General features: G+C 44.2%; 1 protein-coding gene across 1 annotated transcript in view; it reads right to left on the bottom strand.

Moving 5' to 3' along the window:
* LOC148833984 (uncharacterized) overlaps nucleotides 1-21,641 on the bottom strand; it is a 33,610-nt gene continuing 11,969 nt past the window's right edge. The window contains exons 9-34 of the mRNA XM_088915384.1: nucleotides 21,107-21,261; nucleotides 20,636-20,888; nucleotides 20,377-20,545; nucleotides 19,989-20,245; nucleotides 19,094-19,251; nucleotides 18,559-18,811; nucleotides 18,287-18,449; nucleotides 17,795-18,069; nucleotides 13,702-13,853; nucleotides 12,957-13,209; nucleotides 12,700-12,862; nucleotides 12,273-12,538; nucleotides 11,891-12,048; nucleotides 10,811-11,081; nucleotides 10,558-10,720; nucleotides 10,175-10,443; nucleotides 9,027-9,184; nucleotides 8,659-8,902; nucleotides 5,800-5,968; nucleotides 5,126-5,376; nucleotides 4,784-4,881; nucleotides 4,339-4,699; nucleotides 3,085-3,253; nucleotides 1,744-2,000; nucleotides 1,264-1,361; nucleotides 1-1,094 (exon numbers count right to left, since the gene is read on the bottom strand). Of these exons, the coding sequence (XP_088771510.1) occupies nucleotides 783-1,094; nucleotides 1,264-1,361; nucleotides 1,744-2,000; nucleotides 3,085-3,253; nucleotides 4,339-4,699; nucleotides 4,784-4,881; nucleotides 5,126-5,376; nucleotides 5,800-5,968; nucleotides 8,659-8,902; nucleotides 9,027-9,184; nucleotides 10,175-10,443; nucleotides 10,558-10,720; nucleotides 10,811-11,081; nucleotides 11,891-12,048; nucleotides 12,273-12,538; nucleotides 12,700-12,862; nucleotides 12,957-13,209; nucleotides 13,702-13,853; nucleotides 17,795-18,069; nucleotides 18,287-18,449; nucleotides 18,559-18,811; nucleotides 19,094-19,251; nucleotides 19,989-20,245; nucleotides 20,377-20,545; nucleotides 20,636-20,888; nucleotides 21,107-21,261 (5,495 nt within the window). The 3' untranslated portion in view covers nucleotides 1-782. The remainder of the gene's footprint in view (nucleotides 1,095-1,263; nucleotides 1,362-1,743; nucleotides 2,001-3,084; nucleotides 3,254-4,338; nucleotides 4,700-4,783; nucleotides 4,882-5,125; nucleotides 5,377-5,799; nucleotides 5,969-8,658; nucleotides 8,903-9,026; nucleotides 9,185-10,174; nucleotides 10,444-10,557; nucleotides 10,721-10,810; nucleotides 11,082-11,890; nucleotides 12,049-12,272; nucleotides 12,539-12,699; nucleotides 12,863-12,956; nucleotides 13,210-13,701; nucleotides 13,854-17,794; nucleotides 18,070-18,286; nucleotides 18,450-18,558; nucleotides 18,812-19,093; nucleotides 19,252-19,988; nucleotides 20,246-20,376; nucleotides 20,546-20,635; nucleotides 20,889-21,106; nucleotides 21,262-21,641) is intronic.

Here is a 21,641-nt window from a genome sequence, read left to right on the forward strand (position 1 = left end):
TTTTCTTTTTTTCTTTTTTTTTAATTGCAGCATACATTATAAGAACATAGATTTACACAATACAGAAGATATTTGGATTGTAAAACGTTTTGGATACATTAATTAGCATACTGTTTCTTTTTGTATATTTCAAAGCAGGCAAAATCAGAAACAAAAATCTTATTTAGCTATCATGTATCATCAAATATCATAAGCTCCCAGCATGAAGTGATAATTAAAACACTAGTGTGTTAAAAGACAGCCAGGAAAGACAACAGTACAAGCCCTCTTCATGGCTCAGATACTGATTCAGGTAGTGGTTGAGAAAGCTACTGGTTGCAATGTTGCAACTTAAATTGTGCAGTTGTGTTCATAATGTGGTCTGTCAAACAGTGTGTGCAGTCATAGGTAAGTGCTGACTTTTGTTTTGTTAAATCTTCAGAATATTCACATATATTGTTTTGGTTAAATATGCTTTATGGAATTAAAAAGTGCTTAATTGTATGTTCATGTGTAGAACTCTGTTGATATCAGTATTGGCAGTATTTTACACTGGGTTATTCACCAGTTTAAGTACATAAATAATCTTTGTCAAGTGCTTTGTCAGCAAAATCTCTTTCTTAGTGCAACAAACACTCCTTCATCCCAGACGTACAGTAGATAAGAAATTCCAGAATTCAATTCTGCAGTTAGGCTGAAGTACTTAGGGGTACAACAGGATCCTCTGCTCTTTCAGATCTATGGAATTCAACCAGATGCAGCTGCTGTGTTTGGCCGAGGGTATCAGTTGAAAGAGGGCGTGGTCACTGTGTGGACATCAAGGTGACCAGCAGTAAGGGCAGGGATACCAGGAAGAAAGCAGAATGGGACTTTTGGGGAGCAGCATATGAGCTGGGCTTGGCAGTGGTGTCTGTCTTGGGAGTTACCACAGGCAAGTTGGGTACATTTGCCCGTAGGAAGGTCACAAACTGTGACACCTTGACGAAAGATCCGACTTTTACTGCGCGGACCTGAGCACCGCTGAGCTTGACAGAGGAAGCTGTTTCGTTAACGGCAATGACACTGGCCTGAACCCAGGCATCCTGCTTACAGACCAAGGGACCCCCAGAGTCTCCCTACACAGAGAGAGAAAAATGGTGGGGGTCAGCACAGAGACAGACAGAACAACTGACCACCTCTATTATTATTATTACAGTATAAAACATCCCCAATCAAGCATTGTGCCAGCAGTACTCCAAAAAATAGTCAGAAGAGCAATAGAAGAAGGAATATAGGTAGGGTTACCTGCTCGAGGAACAAGGCATCAATACAGATGCTGCTGTCTGAGGACGCAGTCGCACACGGAACAATCGTTGTGTTTAATTGCTGTAGGGCTTGTTCTCCTGCGGTCACAGAGACACATGTAGAATTTAATTTATTACAACAACAAGAAGACATTTCACCCTTCACGATTTCTTTCAGATAAATAGGACACTGGTCTTTTGCTACCAAACCTGTCCTAAAGAATACTGATACCCCTGCATACAGCTGTGCAGGATGGAGCAGTCTGTGTGATCCACCTTAATCATGGACACAACAGCACTGCCCACAGTGGGGAACTGGGGAACCCCACCGCAAGGAATTCTGGTACGCCTGTACACAGCTGTGCAGGATGGACCAGTTTAAAAGAAATACCTTGATCAATGATAAAACAGCACTCCCCACGCTGTGAAAGTTCTATCCCAATTTCTAACCCTGAACTTTGACCTTATATCCCAGACTCACCTGTCCCAGGTGCATTGCCCCAACCGGTGACCCAACACTTAGTGCCAGGAGCAAATGAGATTCCCTCCCCTGCCAGACAGGCTGGTAGGGTGTAGTCAGTGAAGGAGATATTGGCATCCAGTTTCAGGAGGGCAATGTTGGTGCCACCTTGCTGGCTGGATTTAACATCCAGGACCCTCAGGGATCTCTCAAATGGGTTCGAACCATTTTGCTTCAGTCTTCCTACATAGACCCTCCATTCGCTGAGATTTACAGAGCTGGAATGGTAGAGAGAAAGTTGTACAAGCTATATTTACATGTCTTTGTATGTAGAGTTTAATGCTAGACTTCCACTATCATGGCCATCAGTAAAGTGAATCAGCTGCACTTAACACGCAACTCAGTTCAAAGTCAAAAATGTCTCTTTCATAGACAGATTGTTTTAAGTAGTAAGCTAAAGAAGCTAAAATATTACTTCCTTTCTGCATTTTCTGTACTTGAAATCAGTGTTACTCTGTGTAGAATCAAGTTTACCTAGTCAATAAAAGATTATGTGTCTTGTATACTGAGGAGATGTTAATTCATAGTTGAAATATCTGATTTTGTTGTAAATATGCTGTCCAAGAATTCTAAGACAAAATTATCATTTTGCTTCTCTCCCAGTGAAAAAGAATCTGAATGATGTTTCTAAGAGCCAGCTATTCTGGCTGATTTGTTCGTGAAGGCTACCAAATAGTAATATTATCAACAAATCAACTAACATCTTTTTGTTTCATGTCAGACTTCCTATTCCTTTGTAACACGCCTCTGTCTTAGATACAGTGCTGAGTTTGTTCCATTTCTCTCTGTGTAGTTACATTAATGCCCACCGCCCAGCCACAAATCACTGTAACTAAGAAGCTCTTCCAGCCCTTTGCAGATATTCCTGCAATAAGTTCTCCTGCTTGAAATGATGCATACTTTTTTTTAAAAAGGGTTCATTTCAGAGCACCATTGTTTTTACATTGAGAAAAGACAAAGCGGTGATCCCCATTTGGCTAAGATGCCGCCATACTGTCTGGAGACTTGTACAACCAGATGAGCTGACCTCAGTCAGAAAGGCTTTTGTTAAAGAGAGCCCTCCATCGGATACAGACTTCTGCATTGTACATCTGGCTCTGTGTCACCTTTTCCCAGTGCCATTCCTGCATTGACTCGAGTGCTAATATCTGTGGTCACTTCTAGATCAGCACCAGGTTCTGGTTGGGGAAGGACATCCATGTTATTGTGACTAATGACTAATTCATACTGTGGTTTCCTCAGCAGTTCGTGAAAAAGCACTGTTTCAACAGCAGGGGCTGGTTAGATTCTTGTTGTCTTTACCTGGGTAAGCACTGTGCAGCTGTCAAGACCCAGTTGCTGGCGATGATGGTTCCTCCACACGCATGTCTGCCATTCTGGTGCAGGCTGACCATCCAGGGCCAGGACCCCTCTGAAGCTGGCTGACCCCCAAGGAGAGGCGTGTTTATTTTGGGTCTCCCACAGATATTTACTGCAAGACACGAAGACACAGCAGTCAACTCTAGAGGGACCAGACCAGGGGGCACAACTCCAGTCTCTGGTTTTCCTTCCACCTCTAATTACCTAATTGAACTGAATTAAAATTATTTTCTTAGTTTGACGTGCTGAAGTCTTTTCATGTTCTGTATAAGATGGAAATAATAAAAAGTATAAATAAATAAAAGTATAATAAATAAAAGAAAACTATAAAACCTGCTGAACAGCTTTTCTTGAGGACTGGATTTGGGTTCCTCTAGACTAGGCACATATTTCTGACATCTTGTCTCTTGCATAGCATGTTGAACCAAATTTACAGTTGTTTCAGCACATTTCCTCTGTTATCTTTTGTTTATTCTGTGACGTGTCAGCCATTTCATTGAGTTTAATCGCACAAGCCTCTTTACAACAGAATATGCAGGATATCCTCTGTAGCACTACAACTACATCAGTAGTGATGGTAGTGGATGGTATCTTTTGAGACCGCACATCTTGTGGTGCCTGGGCCTGGATAAAATCTGCAAATCGGATATTTGCAAATCCATTTCCTGATCATCACGTAGTGGTAGAAAGAAGCATTTGGCAAGCCAGAACAACAGGGGATTGGAGTTATGTGAGAGGTTGGTGGTTGGTTGAAAGTAGGGTTTCATTCGATGCGGTTTTCAATTTCTACTCGTCCTTCACTATCAAAAATAGAAAATAATGAGTTCTTTAATCATTAACTTTCACTGATTTTAGAAAGTCATCAGACTGAGGAAGGGGGACTGAATATTCTGCGAGTGATGACCCTTTGGCATCTTTTCAATCTTTGAAGCAAAATTGGCTAGACATTAGGTGCTGCCATTAGTGTTACAGTTCAACCCTGTTGGTGACCCCTGTGAGACCCATGGCTAGAAAACCATGGGGACTTGAGATCTGCCTTAGCTATAGATTTGGCTCCTCAAACTTTTGGAATTTGATGTTCGATCTATAGCGATGACAGAAAGGAAAACTAGGAGAAATGAAAGAAGCCCAGGTGAGCCAAAGGGCTAATTTGGGTCTTATTACATTCTTGTCAGAAATATCTGGTATTGTACTCACGGGGTGCTGCAGTAGTTGTTGTAGTCATTGATGTTGTTGTAGTAGAGGGAGCAGTGGACACTGGTGCTGTAGCAGTAGAGGGAGCAGTGGACACTGGTGCTGTAGCAGTAGAGGGAGCAGTGGATACTGGTGCTGTTGTGGTTGGAGTTACAGTGGTGTTGTCTACGAGTGGCAGGCTGGAGCCCACAATGCTCCTCAGGAAGCTTTCATACCGAGATACCCTGGTGAACACTCCTGGGCTGAGGGCACGTACAGCGGTGCTACTGCGGTTGCCAGTGATGGCTGTCTGGTTAACATCAACAACACTGGCCTGAATCCAGACAGAACCCTGCTTACAGACCAAAGGACTGCCTGAGTCTCTCTGCAGGAAGAGCAAAACAGAATGTGAGAAAGAGACAGATACAGGTTGAGCATATGGATAGATTATGATTCATTGATTTCTTACCTGCTCCAGGTTCAGTGGCTCTGTGCAGATGCTGTCAGTGGAGGACACATTCTCACAAGGGGTGATTTTCATTTTCACTTCTTTCAGAACCAGATTTTCTGGAAAAAACAATATAGAGATAGGATTTTAGTGGCTACTGGGACTTTTCTTATCTCAAAATGGGACACTGATCCTTTGTAGCATAAAATACTGCTAGTTCCCCCCATGACCATTCCTACTGGTTGCACCACTGGCCGTGATCAGTCAATGTGAGACACCTTTGTCTGGGATACAACAGTCAGCACAGGGCAACTTGCAACCTTCTTCTTAACCCTCAAGGTTAAATTTCATTCATTTACATACCCCACACTTTGTCCCAGCTGGTAACCCAGCATTCGGTGCCAGTGGGGAAGGAGACACTTTCCCCTGCCAAGCAAATGGGCAGGACGAAGCCAGTGTAGGAGACGTTCGTGTCCAATCTCAGGAGGGCGATGTTGGAGCCACTGAGGCTGCTGGTGGTAACATCCAGAACCCCCACCGATCTTTTGAAGGCATAAGAGATGTTGCGGATCGTCAATCCCAGACCCACACTCCATTCACTGACATTGACTGGGCTGGAGGGACAGGAGACAGATGGAGAATAAGAGAGACAGGTTATATACACATGATTGACATCAATTCAAATACCGCAGGGAGAGTGTCTAAAACCATAACCAATCATTAGTCTAACATAATTTTTAAGGCAATATGCTATTCAGCAGTGACACTTTAACCAGAGGACACAAGTTCAAAACTACTGGGGAAAGCGCACTGAGAACAGGAGACACTTCTTTACCGAAAAGGTTTTGAGAGTTTGAAATAAGCTATCCAGCCATGTGAATATCACATTTTAGACACAGCTTTGTCACAATCAGGATAAGAGACTCATATGTTCACAATGGGCAGTGGGATTGTGGAATGATGAAATGAAAATAGACCCTAGTAAAATGTGAAAGCAAATACAATTAACAAGTAATTTGAAAAGGATCTGGTTCTACCTGGGTAAGCACTGTGCAGCTGTCATCACCCAGTTGCTGGCAATGAGGGTTCCTCCACACACATAATTCCCATTCTGATGCAGGCTGACCATCCAGGGCCAGTACTCCTCCTGGGCATACTGACCCCCAGTGAGTAGTGGGTTGAGTCTGGGTCTCCCGCAGACTTGAGCTTAAAGATGTATTGAGAGAGAAGAGTCAACTACAGGTGGAGCAGGCTCAAGTTTCCAGCTTGTGCAATCTCCCTGGTTGTGTGATTCTGTGTGATTTTTACATATCACCCTCAGCATTTAGTGGGTGTTTATACTGCAAGTGTTTCTACTTATTTTTCTGTACTTTTCTTAGTGTAGGTTACCTTAATACAGGTTGTAGAGACCACCCTGAGTATTGCTTTTGACAATTCATTCTGTTTACTGAAGGTAAATGTAGGCCCAAGACAAGACTCATTCATAGGTTTGGGTGAACTCATTTCATCACATCCTACATAAAGAAATTGCTCTTGGCAAACTTACAACTACATCAACCTAAGGTTCCTCTATCGGACTAGTGCTCTACAATAGCCAGGTATCTATAGCATGAGTGACTGACATTCTGTTTGAACTGGTTTAACTTGGTTGAACTTGTCATGTTGCCCAGTAAGAACATAGAATCATCTATCACTGAAATGCCAGTTTGTACGCCCAAAGAGCCTCTGTCACCAAACAAGCCTGCACTGCCTCTTAACTCATCGGTTGCCATAACAATGTGATTGGGACAGAGGCGAGTTCCACTGATAAGATAAGATTTTATTGTCCCCTGAGGGAAAGTTTTTATGGACACCCAGCACTCCTGTATATTTAAATAGAATGCAAACCAAAAAAGAAGAAAAGAAAAACATTTTGCATTATTCTATTACAAAAAAATAAGAAAAACATTGCACATCACTGGTGCACAATTAAACATTAACTACCTTGATCACTGCGGATATTTAAGACCTGTGATGACAGTCTTACTCGCTTAGTCATAGGGGGTTCACTAGTCTCGATGTTGTCTAACTTTATGCTCTCTTGTTGTCTTTCTCCGGCTTGCCGCTCTCTTGATTTGGACCTTGTTTCAGGACTTCCCTTGCTCTGTTGCTGGTTTCTCACGTGCTTCAACCCTGACTGTTCTAACCTTGCTTTTGGACTGCCCTTAATGTTTCTGCCTGGCCTGTCTCTTGGATTTCTCCCATGGATCACACTTCACAATTTCACCCAGTGAAACCACCGGGTTTAGACCTTAGCTTCAGCTTTGGAATCTCTCACACATCACCCTCAGTGTTCTCAGTTGGATTCAGCCTCCCATCTCCAGTCCGCTGCATTTCATCAGATGTTACACCGTCTAGTACAGGGGTCTCAAACACACAGACACTCGGAAGTAATTATCTGCGGCCAGCAATGACTCACTTGGACTAACAAAAAGTGACTAATAAAGTTCCACCACCTGTCCTGAATCACACTCCGTAAACCGATATCCATTTTCGTTCCAGTTCCGTTATTCCTTAAATCCCAACTCGGTGCAAATTTTGCTATCCATTCCATGCCTTCCGCCTTCTCGCATCCACTTACTAGCTTCTGCACCGCTGAGCTCTTCTGGGTCATTTATATATTTTGCTTCCTCATAAACTTCTACTGTTTTCTATATTGTTGGTGAGGGCCCTTCCTTTGATAGATCAGCTGACTTTTTCCCATGGCCATCTTGCTCAGGTCCATTCAGAGTATTTTAAGACTATCATTACGGAAATGCCTCTCGTTGATGATCCTCCCACGGGTGATCTTACAATACATTTTGTGTTCTATGGATTCATTTTCAATAATCGCCATAGAAATATTATTTTTCTTATTTTTTATGCCGCTATTATTTTTATTTCCAGTGAAGTTACCATTTGTTACCTAAGCAACAGTTCTAGTTAGTATGTAATTAAAATTCTAATTCGTACATGCTAGCTACTGACAGTAGTTAGGGCTACTAAAATATTTTACTGTCTAACAATAGGTAGTATATTTATGCTTTTATTAACCGTCAATAATATCATCATCGTTGAGAACGATTGCAGAAGAGAAATGAATTTTCCAAGTGGGGAAAAATTTATATTTTGTCACAGAGATGAAGGATAAAATCCAGTGTCTCGTTTGTCTGCAGTCTATTTCGGTGCTAAAGGAGTATAATGTATGCATTACGTATGTATGTATTACATTACAACAGGATGCATCGAGAACAGTATAAAGAGATAACTGGCAACATGCAAGATGAAAAAGTTCAGCAACGCAAAGCAGCTCTTGCAAAACGTAACTTTTTCACAAATATTAACAAATCAAGTGAAGATTCCATAAGAGCAAGCCTCATCATCAGTGAAATGACAGCAACCGTACACAGAAGGCCAGTTCATAAAAGATTGCTTTATAAAGGCAAGCAAGATTTGTTTCCCCGATAAAAAGAAAGTGTTTGAAGGCATAAGTTTGTCTGCAAATACAGTTGCCAGCAGGATTATTGAATAAGCCACTGATGTTCATCAGGAACTGGTTGTAGTTGCAAAACATTTCAAAGCATTTTTAATTGCCCTTAATATAGTCAGTCCTGAGCTCTTAATTATTTTTCATTGGCCTGAGGAATTTCACAGGGGAATGGAGGGCTTTCACAATAAATGTGCTGTCGAGACCAAGGCACTTTTGAGAAGAAAGTAAATGTTGCTGTGAATGGGTATAACACTAATAATACTTAATATTCCAGAATACCTCGCTTTGACTTCCTAGTGATTATTTTTAGAGGCCATCAGTGTTGATGGATAACTTTCATTCTGGTCTCTGTCATGTTCTTCTGAGACATATCCTGGCTTTTACTCACTTGCAAGTGCACCAGCTGTTGAAGGGCAAGTAAAACTGCTGTCAGGATCCATGCCATTAGAATCAAAACTGACAAATCCTGGAGTGGCCATCTCGACCTGCCTGTTGATCCAGTCCTGGTACTGGGACACCCTGGTGTACACTCCTGGGATATTGGGCCGGGCACAGCCATAACCAAAACTCACAATACCGGCCTGGACCCAGGCAGAGCCCTGCTTACAGACCAGGGGCCCCCCTGAGTCTCCCTGGAAACAGAGAGATAAGGGAAACTTGTTATATATATAATTATAGAAAACATTCTCAACAGTTTCTTAACAGAAGAAGAGAGTATTGGAGGATAAGGATAAGAAAAAGACAAAGTGTTCATACATTGCAGGGGCTCTTCCTGTTATCCAGCACTCCAGCACAGATCATGTTGTCAGTGATGAAGTTCACACCAAAGGTCAAGTTACTTATACAACCACACTGACTCTTTCCAATGATGGGCAGTTGAAGTTCTTGTAGGGTTTTGTTATTTGGCAGACTTACTGGAAGACAAGACAGATAATAAGTTCCCAAGCTAAATATGTCTGATTGCTGGCTAAGATCCACCATTAACATGTTACGTCGTCTCTAGCGGTAGCTGAGAGCCATGGCTCACAGATGGGACCGGGAGTCCAATTGCAGGAGCTTGGTGGAGAGGATCAAAGGATGAACAGAGATGTGCTTTGTTATGGTGGACAAAGGTCATAGAAGACTAATGTTTCAAGCAGGCAGATGGATGCAGGAATGGCATTGCGGGATCTGTGCTTTATACTGGGATATTGGCAGGTTTTAGGTTTAGGTTCCAGGTCTCAGGTTTTAGGGTTTCAGGTTTTCAGTCTTCTACATATCTTAGAGCAGAGCTGAGTATAGCACTATCTGGGTAGCTCAATGACAGACCCCCTTTCCGGTGGCATCCCATGGATTAAATAGGGAATCTGGATTAGATTAATGGGGTGATTGGGTGTCTGATTGACAGGGGGATAGGTGCATGAATGGACCGCATGAGCATGTTCGAATAGGAGCTCCTGCGGAGGAATACGATTGCTTGTGGTAATGTTGCAGTCTCTCCAGCCTGGGAATGACATAACACCGATAACATAACAAACACTTCCCTCTCCAGCAATCCAACACCGCACAACCACTGGGACCAACACTGTAAGCCATGATAATTGCTTCTCTGGTATTATCACAACAATTTGACCACTACTTTATGTTCCTGTGGGAGTCTTCTGCTTCTCGACCCATTGCCCTCTCTCCAGGTAGCTCTCACCCAACTTTCTGGCAGTCAGTCCCACTGCCTTCTCAACTCTCAAGATCTCTCAGAGACTTAGAAAGTTCTGCACTTGGGTTTCAGCCTGTCAGCTTGCCACAGGGAAAATGAATCTCATTTACAAATATACTGTCACCATTAGTCTTCCTGGTTTTGTATACCTAAAAACCCTCAAGTAGCGTCTGGTTTAGCAAAGCAGTAAACATAAGTGAGATACACTCACCACCCTCCGCTATGTTTCCCCAGCCAGTGACCCAGCAGCTGGTCCCAGTGTGGAAGGAGCTGCTGTTAGCTGCCAGACAGATGGGCTGGATGTAGTCTGTGAATGTGACAGGGCTGCTCAGTTTCAGTAGGGCAATGTCATTGTTTAAAGTCATATAATCAAAGTTGGGATGCAAGATGATCCTTTCAACCCCTCTGGACACTTGGTGGGGGTTAGAGCCCTCCTGACTTTCCTTGCCCAGATACACCTGCAGTATCATGGAGCTAATGCTAGAATGAGAAATGTCATTAGTCAGTTGTGCTCTGATAGAAGTTCATACAGCATGTTTCACAGACCTATTTTTAAACCACCAAGATACAAGAGGTTTAAACGGGTTTAATTACCCGTATGTGCAGTGTGCGGCTGTCAGCACCCACTGTTGGTTGATCAGGGACCCTCCACAGAAATGGAACCCATAATATTGCAGGCTTGCCTGCCAGGGCCAGTACCCTGCTGGAGCAGAGTCACCCCCTACGATCCTTGGATTAAGGCGTGCTTGCCCACACTCTGCATGAACAGGATAGAGAGAGAATGTTAAAAAGGGTCTGTTGACCGAAAGCAAACTTGAGTAGCAGACTGAAATAAAATGGCACCTACCACCAGGTGAAATTGGAGAAGGCACAGGAGTGGGATCTGGATTCAATGAACTGCAGGTTACATTGCTGTCAGGGTCTGTGCTATTGGAGGAGAAGGTCAGAAGACCTGGAGTGGCAGACCCCACCTGTTCATTGATCCAGTCCTGAAACCGGGACACCCTGGCGAACACCGCAGGGAAACCGGGACGGGCACAGCCCACTGCAAAATTCACAATGCCAGCCTGAACCCAGCTTGAGCCCTGCTTACAGACCAGGGGTCCCCCTGAGTCTCCCTGCAGAGAGAGATAATACAGAAGCATTACCTGATAGCCCTTTACTGTATATTAGGTCTGTAGGTGGCATGAAAGAAAGAATGCGATCGTGACAGAGGACATTGACTGTCTTTAAACATTTTTGACTTGTTTCTTTGTGTTACTTAATTCACTTTTTAATGTGCTAATTTTTTATTAAATTATGAATAACTACATCTTTTGAACTGTTTTTCACTGGGATGATAAAAAGCTCTACAAATGAGTGTGGTAATGTTTGTGTTTAAGATTTATAATTGAAACTCAGATTTATTTGCTGCAAGGAGCCTGTATTGACCTAGTCTTCCACATCTATTAATTTTGCTCTTAATGAGACAATGACTTTCCTTTCTTCAGTAGAGAAGACACTTCAGTGGTGACTTGTTAATTAGGTGTACATCGCCTTGTATTCTGTAATTGTAAATATTATAACTCATCAGAACAGGCAGACAATTTCAAAGAATAATGTGGAGAGAAGAATACCTTTCTTATATTTACACACTGAAGAAGGCTGAACAGCAAAATACATTTGAACTTACAATAAAAAGAAAAAGACGATTGTGAGTACTACCCTTTTCATCATTTTAAACTGTTGTGGTATTCCCAGTGATTTTTAGACAATTTAATTCTTTGAGTAATGTTTTGCCTGGTATTTCAATTCAGTATGTTTCCTAATGTGTTTCTGTATGGATTTATTTCTGAAGACTCCCTGAATGAAAGTTCCAGACACCAAGTGTGAAACGGGAACAGATGGAGGGTGAGAAAGAGCACAAGAAAACAAAAAGAAATTTTACCTGGCAGGAGCCCTTCCCTCCCTCCAGATCTCCAGCACAGATCATGTTGTCAGTGATGAGGTCTGGTACAGGGATCATGTTATAAAGACAGGTACACTGTCTGTTCCCAATGATGGACAGCTGGACCTCCTGTAGGGTTTGGTTGCCCGTCAGAAACACTGAAAAACAAGACAGATTGTCATCTCTCAGACAGTGGGCCTGCATGGCAGCTGAAGTTCATCATTAAGACCTGTTATTTTCCCTTTTCAGAAGTTCTCTCAGACACCACCGCCAGTGTCTCCTCAGTGGAAACTGCCAACTATGCTTAACAAATAAAGCAGGCCCCATTCCTACCCATTGCCTTCTCTTCAACAAGGGATTTATGTCAATAGAGCATGCTCACCTCCCTCAGCTATGTTGCCCCAGCCAGTGACCCAACACTGGGTGCCGTTTTGGAACGAACTGACATTGCTTGCCAGACAGATGGGCTGGATGTAGGCAGTAAAGGAAACAGGCTTGTTTAGTCTAAGTAGGGCAACGTCTTTGTCGAAATTGGAATACCCGGGGTGCGGGATGACCATTGTGACCATTCTGGACACTTCATGAGAGTTTGATCCAAGTTGTGATTGCCTGCCCAGATACACTGTCAACTGACGTCCGTCAGAGATCCTGGAGAGAGCGAGAGGTCATTAGTACAACTCTGTCTAAACTCAAATACACTTATCCTCAATTATATCTCTTCAGATCAATATACTTCCACCTCCAGATCACACTTTAACTCCAACCGTCAAAAGACAAAGTTTGGAACAAAGTTTAATTGGTTTATTTACCCATTGACACAGTGTGCAGCTGTCAGCACCCACTGGTGGTTGATCAGGGACCCTCCACATATGTGTTGCCCATAATGATGTAGGCTGGCCTGCCAGGGCCAGTACCCCTCTGGGGCGGAGTCACCCCCCACAATCCTGGGACTGAGGGGCGCCTTTCCACACTCTGGAGGAACAGGCCAAAGAAGATATATAGGAAGAAATTAACTTTGAAAGATCTGAATAAAAATCATACTTCTCTTTTTCCTTAATTTACTTACCACTTGGCATAATTGGAGTTGTGCCCAATGAGCTACAAGTAAAATTGCCATCAGTGTCGGTGCCATTTGAAGTGAAGGTAAGCAGTCCTGGAGTGGCTGACCAAACCAGCTCATTAATCCAGTCCTGGTACTGGGACACCCTGGTATACACACCAGGGAGACTGGAAGGAGTACAGCCATCTCTGTATTTCACAACACCAGCCTGAATCCAGGCAGAGCCCTGTTTGCAGACTAGGGGACCTCCTGAGTCTCCCTGGAGAGAGAGGAGAGGTGTGGTGGTTAATACAGACACTGGACACTACAGTACATTAACAATGCACTGAGAGGGGGGGGTCCAGACACTAATACAGACAACATGCTAAAGGATTTTCAATCTATCTCCTTATTACCTTATTGTCCTGATTCCAAGTGAGAGTGAGATGTAGCCATCCATTACATTATTAACGGTCATTGCAACCCTATGTGTTTTCCAGAAACATTTCAGAAGGCAGTCCATGTGCGCACCAGACATGCTCAGAGAGACAATTTAACCAGTTAACCCTTAACCTAGCTTATATATTTTTGGAAGTTGTCAGGAAAGCAGAGCACCTGGCAAGCACCCAGGTGAACTTAAGGAGAACATTCACACTCTTCATAGAGGGTAAACCATTTCAAAATTGATCTGACGATATGAGATATGAGGCACTAAGCGGTCGGAGAGAAGGAGAGTTGAGGAGACAAATAGAAGAAGAGGAAATGTGTGTACCAGACATGTGGCATTCCCCCCATCTGGTACTCCTGCACAGATCATGTTTTCAGTGATACTGTTCACTCCAAAGGCCTCAGCATACAGACACCCACACTGTCTGTTTCCTATGATGGGCACCTGGGTCTCCTGTAGAATCTCAGCATAAAAACCTGAAAGACAAGTCAAGTCAAGTCGTTGTCAGCTTTCTCTCTCTGCCGTGATCCCAGTTTATGGCTCAAATTAGTCATTGAGTCATTGCTTACCTCCCAGGTAACCAAACATCTCCGGCACTGGCAAGATAGCGACGGTTTACAGAAAGCTCTCTTGTTGTGTGATTGTTTTAATGTTTATTTATACGTTAATACTCTTGTTTTGTGTTGGACGCTCAATATCTGTCATTACTTATGACAGACAAACGCTTTTAAACCTGAAGACAGACTCCTTAGGGTCATCAAACAACTTTTTGCACGTACCGGACCCAACCTGCTGGATGCGGCGAACAACAACAACAGGTGGGAAGACGCAAGGGGAGACGAGGCAGCGTACTAGTGCGACTACGAAGGCGTCTGCACAGACCACCGCTGCCATCTATTTTGTTAGCTAATGTTCAGTCACTGGACAATAAGATAGATGAGCTACATTGCTGGATCAACGCGGAATAAGACCTGAGGGAATGCTGTGTTTACGCTTTCACTGAAACCTGGCTGAATGCATGTGTCCCAGACACCGCCATTCAGCCAAAGGGGTTCACCATTTATCGGATGGACAGAAGCCACCAAGCAACTGGCAAACACAAAGGAGGAGGCGTTTGCTTCCTGGTCAACAGCAAATGGTGTACCAACGTGAAGGTAATCTCTAAATCATGCTCACCGAATCTAGAGCACCTGACCATAAAATGTCGACCCTTTTATTTGCCGAGGGAGTTTTCCGCCACTGTTATCACAGCCGTTTATATTCAACCTCAAGCCTGTGAGGAAGCAGCACACAGCGAACTCCACGACATAATCAGCAAGCACGAAAACTACCACCCGGAAGCCGTCTCAATTGTATTCAGGGACTTCAACCACTGCAATCTGAGGAAAGTAGTGCAAAAATACATTCAGCATGTCACTGTACCAACAAGAGGGGGCAATATTTTGGACCACTGCTACACAAGAATAAAAGGAGCATACAAAGCACTTCCCAAACCGAGTTTCGGTAAGTCGGATCACATCGCTCTCCTGTTGCTTCCTGGATACAAACAGAAGCTGAAGCATTGCGAAGAGGTCAGTGCGTTGTTGGTCTGAGGAGGCGGAAAGCAGGTTAATAGACTGCTTTGATAGTACAGACTGGGACGCATTCAGAGCTCCCAACACAGATTTAAATGAGTATACGGATGCGGTCACCAGCTATATTAAATACTGCACTGTTATTTGTGTACCAGAAAAGAAAATTGGGTCATTTCCTAATTAGAAACCGTTCGCAATAAAATAAAACCGTTCGCAACAACAACATTCGCAATAAAATAAAAGATAGATCCAGTGCATTCAAATCGGGGGACAATGAGCTGTACAGGAAATCACAGTATGCATTAGAGTAAGCCATAAAACATGCCAAACGGAGCTACAGAGTGCTGCTTGAAACGCGGTGCGCTGACACCCGGAGGCTATGGCAGGGATTGCAGTCAATCACAGGCTACAAGGGCTGCAACCAGGAGATTGACACAAACAACACATCCCTGCCGGACGAGCTGAACCATTTCTATGCCCGCTTTGATGCTCTGAACACGGGCACTGCTGAGAAGACCCCAAGTGTGCAGGGTCAGTTTGTTCTCAAACTCTCAGAGCAGGATGTACAGAAGACTCTGAGCAGGGTGAAAATCCATAAGGCTGCAGGGCCTGATGGAATACCAACCCACGTCCTGAGGACATGTGCAGCCCAGCTGACCACAGTGTTTACGGGCATCTTTAACTCCTCCCTGTCACAGTCCATGGTCCCAACCAGTTTTAAAAAAAAACACTATTGTTCCACTCCCCAAAAAGGCAAAAGTGACGTGCCTGAACGTTTACCGCCCGGTAGCATTAACATCTGTGGTGATGAAATGCCTGGAGAAGCTGGTGTTGTCACACATCAACTCCTCCATCACAGAGTCCCTGGACCCCTTGCAGTTCGCCTACCAGAACAACAGATCAGTTGATGATGCTGTCTCCCTGGCTCTACATACAGCCTTGGAACACCTGGACACTAAGAACTCGTATGTGAGAATGTTGTTTGTGGACTACAGTTCAGCATTCAATTCCATCATACCCAGTCAACTGGTGACAAAGCTTAGGGGATTAGGTCTGTGCAACTCTGCAACTATCTCCTGGACTTTCTTATCGAGAGACCACAGGTGGTGCGGATAGGCAATAAAACATCAACACCACTCACCCTGAGCACTGGAACCCCACAAGGCTGCTGAGCCCAAGGTTGTACTCCCTGTTCACTCACAACTGCACAGCAAGACACAGCGAGAACCGCATCATTAAGTTTGCAGATGACACCACTATAGTAGGCCTGATCAGCGATGATGATGAGTCCACCTACACAGATGTGTGTTGGTGAACTTCTATTGCTGCACCATCGAGAGCATCCTCACCAACGGGATCACCGTGTAGTACGGCAGCACCTTTTCGCGAAAAAGAAAGGCACTGCAGAGAATGGTCAATATGGCCCAGAAGATCATCGGCTGTGGCCTCACCGAGATTAAACAGCTCTATGAGGACCGCTGCTGTGGTAGAATTCTGGCCATCACAGAGGAATGCATTCTTTGCACTTTGTGTTTTTACACTTGTTTTACAATCGAGAGACTTTCTGTAAGAATTCCATTGTACCAGTACATGTGCCGGTTACATATGGCAATAAAGTTCAAGTTCAAGGTAGACCCCCCTCCAGGTAATTCTGCCACACCCACCCCAACAGGTCCCTACCACAGGGAGCACTGCTAGCACTAAGCTAGCAGTTACAGAGCTGTCCTTTACTTACAGGAGACCATTACCTAAGTTTATCTTTGTAAATATACCACAGGATGTTGAGATATTACCCATGATGCAGGGTAGAGAGGGGTGGTTTGAAAATTATTTCCCTGTGCTTCACTACATTGGACCATGGGAATACCGTGACAAATGGATGTTTATGATGAATATTTACTGCAGGGTGTCTGTATAGTTCACAGAAGTAAATTGTAGTGAAGGTGTGTTGAAGCTTCACAATAATTACAACAATAACAAATGTAAAGACCATAATAAAACTATTTAAAAAACCTTCCTGTCATTGTCATACCTGCTCACACTAAAGGTCTCTGCGTTTCACCAGGAGCCCTTATCCCACAGGTGGATTCCCTGATCAGCCATTGACCACCTGATGTGGAAGAAGATCCATCCCACCTGCTCACATTCAGTTTAGGGCTAGTTAAAATAATCTCCTGCTGTGCTCTGAGGCGCAGCTATAGTTATCCTTTGCTTGTCTTGGCATCCTCTCATTACTCACCTCTATGCTTTGACAATGTTTGCTTGACTTACAGATTTCTGGATCTCCCTGCTCTGTGGTGTTTACCTTGTGTGGACTTTCTGGTTTCTGCCTGTGATTCTCCCTGCGGTTCTTTTGCCTGTGTCTTCTGGTCTCAACCTGGTGCCTTCCTTCTGATTATAACTCTGGACCATGTTTTACTTTCACCTGCTTTGCACTTCTCGCCTGACTGACTGCTTACCCTTGTCTGAATCTGGATCCATCCTCAAGCCTCCGATCGCTTCTTATTGTAAGAACTGCTTCCCACTCATTAGGGAACAGTTCTTTGAAATGACCTAGTATTGTTTAATATCTTAAGACATTAATATGAAAGTGTTGTTTATATTATATTTGTAAGTTCTGGGAATTAATATGAACTTGCCATTTCTACAAAGAAGAACATCTGCTTTGTATAAGTTAGCAGCCATAGACAGCTGTTTCCATATTATTATTGGTCATCAGGGCAGTACAGTCTGACCTGTGAAGCAGGCTCATATGTGCATCTTACACTGAACAACCTTCAATATTTCAGTTTTTGAACAGTAAAGTCCCTATGAATTGTTCTTTAAATATTAAGGATACTCACTATATATGTCATCTGTGTTGCCCCAGCCAGTGACCCAACAGCTGGTACCAGTGCTGAAAGAGCTGCTGTTGTCAGCCAAACAGATGGGCTGGATGTAGTTGGTGAAGTTGACAGGGGTTTGCAGTCTCAGCAGGGCGATGTCATTCGTGAAGGTCGTAGAGTTGAAGTCAGGGTGCAGAATGACCCGTGTGACCTTCCTAGACACTTCGCTGGGGTTAGAATTCATCTGGTTCTGCCTGCCCAGATAAACTGTCAACTGTCTGTTATCACTGATCCTAAGAGAGGGAGAGATCATTATCACTGTTATGTCTAAACTACACTCTGTTACTCAGATATACTTTCAGAAGACTGGAGTGAAAGTAGCTAAAAAGAAAATAGCTGTAGAATAGAGGTCCTTAGATACAGTCCTGGATAGAATGGATTATTAATCCATCACATTTTGTAAACATCATTTAATCAAAACCAAGAAAAAGGTTAAACGGATCCAGTTACCTGTAGACACAGCCTGCAGCAGACAGCACCCACTGGTGGTTGATCAGAGACCCACCGCACATATAGTACCCAGAGTAATGCAGACTGGCCTGCCAGGGCCAGTACCCCAACTGGGCAGATTGGCCCCCTGCAATTCTGGTACGGAGAGGTGCCCGCCCACACTCTGGATTGACAGCAGGGAGACAGAGGAAGATGGGGAGGATGATCTATTGAAAGGCTGTATGATAGTAAATTTCTCTGCTTCCTGATGATTTAGATAAAATATCACTTACCGCTTGAAGATATTGGGGTACTGCTTGGTGGACTACAAGTGAAGTTCCTCTCAGGATCTGAGCCATTGGAACTGAAGGTGACAAAGCCTGGAGTGGCCATCCCAACCATCTGATAAATCCAGTCTTCATACTGGGACACCCTGGTATACAATCCAGGAAGGCCAGTCTGGCCACAGCCCTCTCCTGGCCTCACAATACCAGCCTGCACCCAGGAAGAGCCCTGCTTACAGATCAGGGGTCCCCCTTCATCTCCCTGGAGGCAAGGATAGTGAGGTAGGTGGTAAATACACACTGACTGACTGGACCTACAGCACATTTACACTGCACTGTGAGAGTGGGGTTAATACAGACACACTGACTGGACACTCCAGTACATTAACACTGCACTGAGAGAGAGGGGTTAATACAGACACACTGACTGGACACTACAGTACATTAACACTGCACTGAGAGAGAGAAAAACATCTAAAAAGCATTTCTTGACAATGTTCTGAATTGAACAGGACAATAAAAGCGGAAGAAGAAGTGTCTGTACCCTGCAGGTATCCTTGCCTCCATTCGGCTGTCCAGCACAGATCATGCTGTCATTGACCGAGCCTGGTCCGTAGTTCAAATCATAAAGACACCCACACTGCCTGTTCCCAATGATGGGCAGCTGCACCTCTTGCAGGGTCTGGTTCCCTGGGAGAGAAACTGGAAAAGAGGTTGACAGATTTTGTACCCAGTTGGTGGCTGAAATCCAGAATGATGGTTTGGTACCCTTTATAGCAGGATCTCATAGTCATCGCCACTATACTCACCCTATCATTGTCCACCCACTAAAAACATTGTTGTCAGTGTCCCCAAACGTACGTGAAGAGGTTGGACCAAAGGGATATTACCATGATGCGGGGTATGTAAAAGACATATTTCGGAGAAAGTGTTGCAGTAGTGAGGATAGGAGATCTTTCCTCACTAGCGGACCCCAATTCTTCCTCTTCCATCTATGATCACACTGAACTTTCTCTCGTGTCCTTTCACGGGATTCAAAAATACCATAGAAGACTCAAATCTGGTTCCCAATCTCCAAGTACCCAACAATCAATTTATCTCTTACTAATCTCTCAAATCATCTGAAAATCTCTGCCTTCCACGGTTCCCCTGGGAATCCATTTCTGACTTACATCTCTTTTGTCCACTTTTCACTTCCCCAGTCTCACATTCACTTTTATTTCTCCCTGCCTCACCCCATGTTTATTTGTCCAATACTCCTACTCTCTGCCTCCTATACACATGATGAGACTACTCAACCAAAGTGCTGATTTTTCTTTTACCCTTTCATTGCGGAATTACAGGTTGATTCTAATTGTTCCTTTGCAGTTTGCAAGCTGTCACAGCTCCCTGCACAAGCCTCTGCAGTGTGTGTGACTGATGAGAGGGGATAAACTCACTGAATTCAGATGTGAAACCCCAGCCAGCGACCCAGCAGCTGGTCCCAGTGTAGAAAGAGCTGCTGTTGGCTGCCAGACAGATGGGCTGGATGTAGCTGGTGAAGGTGACAGGACTGCGCAGTTCAAGCAGGGCGATGTCGTTGTTTGAACTGGAATAGCCAGGGTGCAGAATCACTTGCTTAACCTTCTTGGATAATTCCTGGGGGTTGGGGCCCACCTGTGTCTGTCTGCCCAGGTACACCTTCAGCTCACTTGTCCTGGAAAGAGAAAAAGGTAATCAGTATTGCTCTGTTTCTCCAGCACTGTATGCAGTGTTCCTCAGTTACAGTGCGGTACTACAGTGTGATGAACCCACATGAAGATCCTTAGGGGTCGCAGTCGGACTTACCAGGCTGAGTAGACACAGGTTGCAGCCGTCAGCACCCACTGCTGGTTGATCAGGGATCCTCCACATCTGTAATACCCAAAGTAATATATGCTGACCTGCCAGGGCCAGTACCCCTCTGGGGCAGAGACACCCCCCACAATCCTGGTACTGAGAGGGGCTTTTCCACACTCTGGAAGCAGAGGACAGATAGATAAATATAACTTAAGTACTTACATGAAAATTATTACATTACATTTGATTTAACCATGCTATCACTTACCACTGGGGGCTACTGGAGTAATTTTGAATGGAGAGCAGGTGAAGTTCTTGTCAGGGTCTGTGCTGTTGGAGCTGAAGGTCACAAAGCCCGTAGTGGCCAATCCCACCTGAGTGTTAATCCAATCTTTGTACTGGGACACTCTGGTGTACACACCGGGGAAATTGGGCTGGGCACAACCCTCTCCGAAACTCACAACACCAGCCTGAACCCAGGAAGGGCCCTGCTTACAGACCAGGGGACCCCCTGAGTCTCCCTGCAGAGAGACAGAGAGATGCGAGGACCCAAGTTATTATTTGAACAAAATAATATTTTTTTTGTAGACTGAAACATATTTTACTCAGCAGTAGGTGTGCAAAAGATGGAGAAAGAGAATTGCAAGGGCACCCAAGAGACTTTGTCAGATTCGTCAACTCTTAGCACACTGACTGAGAGGGAGAGGGACAGCAACAAAACCATAAGAAGTGTCTTAACCTGGCAGGAGTCCTTGCCCCCCTGCAGCACTCCAGCACAGAGCATGTTGCCAGTGACACTGTTTGCTCCAAAGACCACATCATTCAGACACCCACACTGCCTGTTCCCAATGATGGACAGCTGGACCTCCTGCAGGGTCGAGGGTAGAGTAGCTCCTGAAAGACAGGACAGATCATTAAGTGTCAGGAAGTTACATCTGCATCCGGGAAGCATGATTTCATTGACTGACTCTAGACAGCTATATCACCCTGCAACTCACTACAGCCAACTCACTGAAGCTCAGCAGTGTGAGCCTGGCTAGTACCTGGATGGGAGACTCCTGAGAAAGTTAGGGTTGCTGTCAGAATAGGTGTTAGTGAGACCACTAGGGGACGCTCACCCTGCGGTGTGTGGGTGGGTCCTGAAGTATGGTGAAGGTAATATTATACTGTAAAAAAAGTGTTGTTCTTCAGGTGAGACATAAAACCAAGTTCCATCATTAAAAATCCCACAGTGTTTTCTCAAAAACATTCGGGGTGTTGTCCTGCTGCCCTGG

This window comes from Atractosteus spatula, chromosome 5 (assembly GCF_055471065.1).
Source record: "Atractosteus spatula isolate fAtrSpa1 chromosome 5, fAtrSpa1.hap1, whole genome shotgun sequence".
Taxonomy (NCBI): Eukaryota; Metazoa; Chordata; class Actinopteri; order Semionotiformes; family Lepisosteidae; genus Atractosteus; species Atractosteus spatula.